General features: G+C 38.6%; 2 protein-coding genes across 8 annotated transcripts; both read right to left on the reverse strand.

Moving 5' to 3' along the window:
- Positions 1 to 403: 403 nt before the first annotated feature.
- LOC111620607 (glycine-rich protein DOT1-like) lies at positions 404 to 1,672 on the reverse strand. The gene is made up of 2 exons (XM_023362574.1): positions 1,572 to 1,672; positions 404 to 1,496 (listed from the first exon to the last, which is right to left on the reverse strand). Exons 1-2 carry the CDS (start codon positions 1,670 to 1,672, stop codon positions 404 to 406), a joined length of 1,194 nt encoding a protein of 397 aa, XP_023218342.1.
- A 1,932-nt stretch (positions 1,673 to 3,604) lies between these two features.
- LOC111620585 (histidine-rich glycoprotein-like) lies at positions 3,605 to 6,829 on the reverse strand. 7 transcript variants are annotated; one of them, XM_023362541.1, is made up of 4 exons: positions 6,626 to 6,818; positions 5,250 to 6,565; positions 4,864 to 5,143; positions 3,605 to 4,326 (listed from the first exon to the last, which is right to left on the reverse strand). In XM_023362541.1, the coding sequence occupies exons 3-4, from the start codon at positions 4,864 to 4,866 to the stop codon at positions 3,694 to 3,696; spliced, it is 636 nt and encodes a 211-aa protein (XP_023218309.1). In that variant the 5' UTR covers positions 4,867 to 5,143; positions 5,250 to 6,565; positions 6,626 to 6,818; the 3' UTR covers positions 3,605 to 3,693. The 7 variants fall into 7 exon arrangements, with proteins under 7 accessions (XP_023218309.1, XP_023218308.1, XP_023218310.1 ...); XM_023362540.1 differs by having other exon boundaries at positions 5,264 to 5,300; positions 5,390 to 6,818; XM_023362542.1 differs by lacking the exon at positions 6,626 to 6,818 and having other exon boundaries at positions 5,250 to 6,462; positions 6,557 to 6,607.
- Between the last annotated feature and the right edge of the window lie 1,440 nt (positions 6,830 to 8,269).

The following is an 8,269-nucleotide window of genomic DNA, read 5'->3' on the forward strand; positions in this document are numbered from 1 at the left end:
AGCAATTATCAGTGAGGCTACCGGGCGCTGAAAGATTTCTCAGAGCACACTGATAAGTTGCTGGGGACTTTTCAACTTTGATTTTTTTCAAAACGTTTCAAATGTGCGTTTTCTCCCTTACCTCGAAGGTTCTTACCGAGACTTATCCACGCAAAGTGTGAATTGAAAACTGTGACGATCGCTCCAACTGACCTTTCCTTGTTAATGAACGCCGTAGTAAATTATTCGAATACACAAATTTTTAAAAGTTTTAATAAAACTTTATTAATGTGTACATAATGGTTTTTAAACAAAAAAATAATTACATACACTATAAAGAGACTTTTTTTTATACTGTACAATGATGTCGTTAATGATAATGCCTCCATGAATACAAAGTTCTTTTTAAATAATTATTACTGAATTACCATTTGTGTCCGTGGCCACCGCCTCCTCCTCCGCCACTGTGACCGTGACCTCCTTTGCCACCTCCTCCTCCTCCACCGTGGCCTTGCCCACCGTAGCTTCCACCACCACCTCCGTGTCCGTGACCACCGCCTCCTCCTCCTCCACCGTGCCCGTGACCACCGTAACCTCCACCTCCGTGACCGTGACCTCCTTTTCCACCGCCTCCTCCTCCTCCTCCACCGTGTCCGTGTCCACCGTATCCACCACCTCCTCCATGTCCGTGTCCGCCTCCTCCTCCGCCACCGTGACCGTAGCCTCCTTTACCACCACCTCCTCCTCCACTGTGACCGTGTCCACCGTATCCACCACCACCACCACCTTTTCCATGTCCGTGCCCGCCGTATCCCCCACCTCCGTGGCCTCCTTTACCACCTCCTCCTCCTCCACCATGTCCGTGACCATGGCCTCCTTTACCACCGCCTCCTCCTCCTCCACCGTGTCCGTGTCCACCGTATCCACCACCACCTCCTCCATGTCCGTGTCCGCCGTATCCTCCGCCTCCGTGGCTTCCTTTACCACCCCCTCCTCCTCCTCCTCCGCCATGTCCGTGACCATGACCTCCTTTTCCACCACCTCCTCCTCCGTGACCATGTCCACCATATCCTCCACCCCCGTGTCCGTGACCACTATAACCTCCACCTCCGTGACCGTGACCTCCTTTTCCACCACCTCCTCCTCCACCGTGCCCGTGTCCAACGTAGCCTCCACCGCCTCCTCCATCGTGTCCGTGACCACTATAACCTCCACCTCCATGACCGTGACCTCCTTTTCCGCCGCCTCCTCCTCCTCCTCCTCCTCCGCCTCCTCCTCCGCCACCGCGTCCGTGTCCTCCTTTACCACCACTGCCTCCTCCACCGTGGCCGTGTCCACCCTTCCCTCCGCCTCCTTCTCCTCCTCCGTGATGTCCGTGGCCTCCTCCTTTACCACCACCACCACCTCCCCCTCCTCCTTTGTGATGCCACCATGTAGCAGCTTTCAGTAGATTCTCTTCTTTCGCTATGGATATACAAATCGCCGCCAGGAACACCGCAACAAAACACAACGCAATCCTCTGAAATATAATACAAATTCTAAAATATTAGATAAAAATATACGTTTATAGAATAGAAATCGGCATAACTTACCATGACGGGATGTTTAGACGTTGTACGGTGACATCTGTTTTCAATTTTATATACACTTCGGATAAGTTCACGTGATCGCCGGTATCAGGAAGAGACGTCATCGTCATCATCACGTTCCTCCTACAATCGGGTTCGATACTCGTTTTCGAATTAGTCATTTTTTTTAATATTAGCAAGAAGAATATAAACCGGATAATAATCTCACGTTAACGACATCGAGCGCAGTAATGATCGGAGGGGTGAAGGACGACCAGTTAAGGGGATTAGATAAATGCCGTAAATTGAGCAGAAGCTCGTTTCGTCCCGCTCCCTTAGATATTAGGAGAAGGAAAGGAGCAGAGCTTGGTACAAATTTAGGTGAATGGCTTATCCCACGCTAATCCGTAGGCTAGGGGTGAACGACATTCAACGGGTACCGGTGATAGGAGACCCGCCAGCCTTTATTTTCGGGTAGAGAAATAGCAAACGTCACACATGGTTGGCCTACGAGAAATTTCTCGATTTTTACGAAAAAAAAGTTGCGGAGATTGCGTTGTTAGATATAGAAAATGGCAGTTAAGTGGCAATTTTTCTAATAAGTGACTAAAAGGTAATTTAAGATTATTAAAATAATCGACCTTCTTCATTCGATTAGAAAGTTTCGACACGAATTACATCGCTGTCATTTAACACCGCAAATTTCCAACTAATCGTCGACTGAAAAGTCTCTCCGTAAAATCTTTCCTAAATTTTACAATAAGCCGAGCATCCATCGGTCTTCGCCACGTTCTTTTTCAGATTTAAGTTTAAATATTGGAGTTTGAAAATTAATACGCAAATTCATAATTATAAAATGGACATTTTAACTACATAACCTAAAGACAATATCGAGATTCACCCAAAAGTTGTTTTTTTAATTAAATACGCAATTCGACGACACAATAACAAAACGTTAAGAACTTATTAATCGAAAAGACTTTCGTTTACAGAACACTTAACGATTTTTTTGTGCAAAATCGAGCGCAGACATCTTTATTGTTCTAATTATAAAGAAATTACTCGAAACGAGAATTCGAGAAGAATTAAGTATAGGACTCGTACGAAATGCCTTCGAAGTTCGATGAAAAAACTGCATCAGGTGTGAGTAACTGGACCGTGGATAATCTGGGACACGAAAAGAGGCACAATTAATTTTAAAATGGAGACAAACGAAGACCCTATTTGATAAGATGACAAAATTCTGTTCCTTAGAATTAACACTATTTATTCTTAGCGAAACGGTGTTAATTAGTGGCAAAATCCATTGGTTTTTCCCACTAATTAATCCTTCTTCGACTGTCCGAAATACGAAAATAGCAAAAATTTATACAAGTGGGAGATTAAAGTTTATATAAATTTGTTTGGAATTATTTATAAATCGAAAGATAGTTTCAATTAGTAAATTTTTAAGTTTTTGTTAGCGTATCGTCGAATTTAAGCGCGATTATCGAAGTTAAAAGACAAACACATATTTACATATCGGGATGCTTAATGACTTAAAGGACCGAACTAAATACATTTTTCAGAGAGGAAAGGAGTAATTTTATACGATTTCTCAATTAACAGTTGCCGAGAAGTCTTCTCTTTCTATTCAAACTTTTGTACGAAAATTTATTTGAATATTTTCTATGAAATTCAAATTCATTCTTGATCCTCCGAACGAAAAAAAAAATTATCTATTTTTAATAAAATTCAATTTTTATTTTAAGAAAGTTGAATTTAATAAAATTTTCATTTTTTTCACGAATTATAGCGTAATTTTCTATTTATTTGTAAAAACACCGTAACGAATTCAAGAATAACTCTTTATTAGAGTTAAAGTAAAATCCCCCCAAAATACAAACGACGTCGTAATTTTTTCCGAAAATTAATGTAGATTCTATAACATATTTTCATTCTTTTTTCCTATGTAAGACTTTTTAAAGCCATTTAATAATATAGCGGCACGCGACTTTTACGGTGTATAATAAAGAAAATAAAAATAAAATTTGAAACTCTTAGAGTTTATTCGCAAAATCAATCAATAAAATTATACAATAAATGGAAAGTCGGTGGTCGAACTAATGGGTATTTACACTGAGATGGCCGAGAATTTTCGAGTATGTTAAACGGAATGGCGGTACATTTCTCCCCCGTGATCCATCCCGGAAGTATCTAAAGAGGAATGTAGACTATGAAATTTGCCGAAACTTCCTCCGGCCGCGTGCAGGTCGAACGAATGAGAATTTCCGTGAAAACTGTGACCGTGAGATCCTGCGCCCAGGCTGGCGTGATGGCCGTGAAGACCTCCGTGAAGACCTCCGTGATGGTGGTCCTTGGCGCTGTGGCCGTAGGCGTCGCCCCCGTATCCCACCCGACCGCCCGAATGACCGTGACCGGCACTGTGATCGGTCACGTCACCGTGCCCGGCACTGTGATCGGCGCTCTGGTGAAGGTGGGCGGTGGAGTGATCGTGGTCGGCGTGATGATCGTCCTTCTTGTGCCAGTTGAAACCGTTATTCCAACCGTCGTACCATCCTTTGACGTACCCGTCCCACCATTTGGGGCTGTGGGCCTTAATGGCGTGATGACCCGAGTGAAATTTGGTGATCGCCGACGCCTGAAGGTGATGATCTTTAACGGGGTAGTGATGGCTGGACGCGCTGACGGTGATCTCTTCCAGGGTGTCGCTCTTCTTTATATTCTTCGTTTCTAACGAAGTGGCCAAACAAAGAAACCACAACGTAATTCGGATTATCTACGAAAGCAATAAATTAAAATGATTAAACGCAAAATAAACGGGTAGAAGATTATTAAAATAGGAAGAAACCGTAAAAGAATGACACAAATATCTTAAACGGAACGGGATTTCCGATTATTTGGAGTAATTTTACACAGATAAGGTCCAATTGCTACGCTATATTTAGTCCTATTTTCTGACCAAATTACCGAACAGGAAGTAACTTTTAGATCTTTCCGAGAGACAAGAAAAAAGGTTATAAATAGAAAAGCAATCTCGCGACGTTTATCGAAAGAAAAAAATCCGTTGCTAAATGTCTTTCAAAAGTAAATGGCGATAAGCCAATCGTGACGAAATCTAATTTCATTAATTGCGGCCTTACTTTTTTTAATTCGTAACGGTCGATACTACATTGGAAACGTACAAATTTATCAGAAACTAGCGCGAGTCGATTTTAAATTATTTAAACTCGATTAAGAATTAAATATTTAAGAAATAAACCGCGAGTCGTTAAAGCGTATTAGAAGTAGCCAGAAGCCGAGTTCGTTCACTTACCATTGTCGATACGGACTGTAAGGGCTGCCGCGATTTTTCTGTCTGTTTTATAGCTTCTCAATATTCTTCCGCTAAAAGGAGTACATTAGCCCATTTTTTCACGAAAGAAAATACTCTTATACGTCCTCCCCTTCAGCTAAACTTGACAATGACCCAGAAACGGATCCGTGCGTAACGATTAAATAAGGAAATGGGACTTCTGATAAGTTTCTATCAATCACATTGTTGCTTCTAGACAGGAGATGGCTGAGATTAGTAAAATTACGCCCTATCGGACCATCTAAATTAAAAAAAAAAGATATATAATTTATATTCAAATGCCCCGATAGATGTTCTGTGTGTATATATTTATTTTTAACAGCACAAAACGCCGTTTTCGCTTTCACCTTCCGAAATATACCTTAAGAAGAATCGAATTAAGTGAAGTAACTGCATTACTGTATGGAGAATTTTCGTTGATTATTTATTTTTGTTTTTTTTCAAATTTGTGCGGTTGGCAATTAAGATAAGATTACATTTAACCTACATTTATAATCCCTTTACCAGTTTTGGAAATTTAAATAAATGTTAAGGTCGGCTTCTACCGATCGATATCTTTATTACAGATTTAATTTCGTGTTGGAGTTTGGGTTATTTTGCTACAAACGTGGATTTTTTTCCTCTCCAAGGAAAAAACCAAACTTTGATTTATCGCCACTTCCGACATTGGCACTAAATCAAAAAAGCTCAAATAACGATTACACAAAGTAATGAAGTCTGCGTACGAGTTCGAAAGTTAAAAATCACGTTCTCGATGCAAAACGGTCCGTTTAGTAATCTGCGAATACCTCGTTTGACATTTACGAATATTCATTGGCGCATTCCGAGAGTACAGCTAAAGCCAGGTTTGACTATACTTTTATTTTATTCTTTATAAACAGTTCTAAAATAAGCGAAACGTAGTATAAATGCGGAATTACTTCGAAATTACCACGACCATCCAATTTTTAATTAGATATTTTCCGGAGAAGGAGATGTCGATTAAACTAAATATAGTTTTAAAACAATTAGCCTATTAAACAGTAAAAAGGTTAATAATGTATTTAAAATAAAATATAAACAGGAAATATTGTGATATTTTTATCCGGCGGACTTTCGAAGAGCGACAAAGAATACCCGGAATTCACCGAGCATCCTTACTTTAAGTACCGAGCAGAAACACATTTAAAGCCTAAGACGTAACAGATAAGCGACCCTTCCTCCCGGAATAAAAAATTCCGAATTTAAAAGGGCCGGGCCTTAATTTCTAAGCACCAGGCCCTAAACTGTAACATTACACGCGTAAAAGTAGGTACAATCTACATCGTAATTTCTGGACCTTTAACGTAAATCAATTTTAATTGCAATCATTAAAAACCGTTTAAGAAGGAAATTATAAAAATGTAAAATTTAATAGAAAACAATTATTTTGTGTTTTTTTAATTTAAAAAACGAAAAATTTAGCACTAAGTAATTATCCGAGCCATCTATTTTCGAGGAAAAGACTGGTAATATCAGGAAAGAGTAGAATAAATTCTTCCCATTTGTCAAGGGGCTTGTCGCGGGCTACGCATTTTATAGCTAGGCGATAAAAGAGACATTTATGAACTTGTGTTATTCTTTACGATCCACGCCAAAGACTTGGCCGGCGTGCGTTGTGTCAACGTAGGCTTACCTCCTCTTCCTATCGAGTAAAGAACAATAGAAGTTTCCATTCGAATTTTTTTAAATACAAATAACATACTTGTTGTTGAATTAAAATGGCGTAGAGGAGACGAATCGTTACCATAAATATAAATTCTATATAAAAATACAAAATAAAAAGGGAGAAACCGCGCCGTGACATCGAAAGACAATAGGTAAATATTTAAATGCACGTCGTACGTCGCTTTATTTTACCGATTTATCGAACACAACGACGAACGAACTACGTTGACCCGAATATTCCAACGAACAAACGGAGATAATTCGAAATTGTTTCGTAACAATAGCAAAAATTACAATGGAACGGTTCTACCGACGTGTTTTCCTTCTCCGACGTTTATTGCTTCGGTCAGATAAATAAATCTTTATTATACAACTTTAACCCAAGTAAAACCGTATGTAATTGTTACCATGGACTAAAATCTAACACTAAACAAAAACACTAAAATCTGTCAAATTAAATTTCGACATTTCTATTATTTAAACATAATTTATTTATTTATTACTAGGACTATCCTCGTGCCAATACCCCCCGCTTCCAGTACCGGATTAAGTCTCTACCAGGCCCTAGACAAAATTTAAATTGGGCCCCAATTTAAATAAGTTGCTTGTAAAGAAATCTTGAATAATGTCACATTAAATTTGTATTAATAATAGAAAATACAAGCATTAATACAATAATAATTGTATAATAAAAGAATTTCTGATATAACGAAAAATATTTTTTATTTTTTTAATTTATTATTATTTATGTTTTGTTTATTCGTTTTTATTTTTTCTAGCACCGAAGCCGGCCCCTCCGAATTACGGACCTTACACATATCTCTCATTTGTCTATTGGTTAATCCGGCTCAATTGTTGGAAAGCTTGTGGTGACGATTTTAAGATAAGTAATTTATATCTATAGATCTAACACCCAGTAAGTACAATTACACATACACTATACGTGTATATTTATACGGATGGACGAAAATTAATTGGCTTTATCTGTAATAATATCTTAATTACGGCGTTACTTCCAACACTCGCCCGACTTTTAAAGGGATTTTCCAAGCGATAATTAGAAAGAAGTCTGGAATATAAGCCTGCGAAGGCGTGAAAAATTCCGAACAATACGGTATTGTTATTATTGACAGACATAATACGCGGACAACACACGAGACATTTGACGGTGTTTTTCGCTACGGACAGACACGCGACGAGCGTACGAAAGATTCAATAAATTGTAAACAATAGTAAACAACATAAATTTGGACGTATTACGAGCAAACAACGACCTATTTACACGGACAATTGAGATGTGTTTATAGCGGGAATCTCTTTTATCAAACGAGGTCAGATATAATTTTTTAACGATTTTTATCTTATTTAAGTTAAAGAGATTTCTTATGACGTAACGGAAAGGGGGAAAATATATTTTGTGACAGTTTAAAACTGTAGTAGGCCAACTGTTCGTGGTATTATTTTGTTAAGATTTCGAGAAACTTTTATCGCGGGTGTAATATAATACAGTTTCCGTTTTAAGTAAAATAAAATACTTCATTTCCCAAATGGTGGAACGAATATTTACCAAATTTGGAAGGAGAAATGTACAAAAATAAAACTCTTCGTATAATTTATGAATAGGAAAAACACAGAATCCAAATTTTAAGAATTTCCTTTCGAAAAAACTCGAATGAATTGG

Source organism: Centruroides sculpturatus, unplaced genomic scaffold, assembly GCF_000671375.1.
Source record: "Centruroides sculpturatus isolate CEXI.00-Female unplaced genomic scaffold, Cexi_2.0 scaffold137, whole genome shotgun sequence".
Taxonomy (NCBI): Eukaryota; Metazoa; Arthropoda; class Arachnida; order Scorpiones; family Buthidae; genus Centruroides; species Centruroides sculpturatus.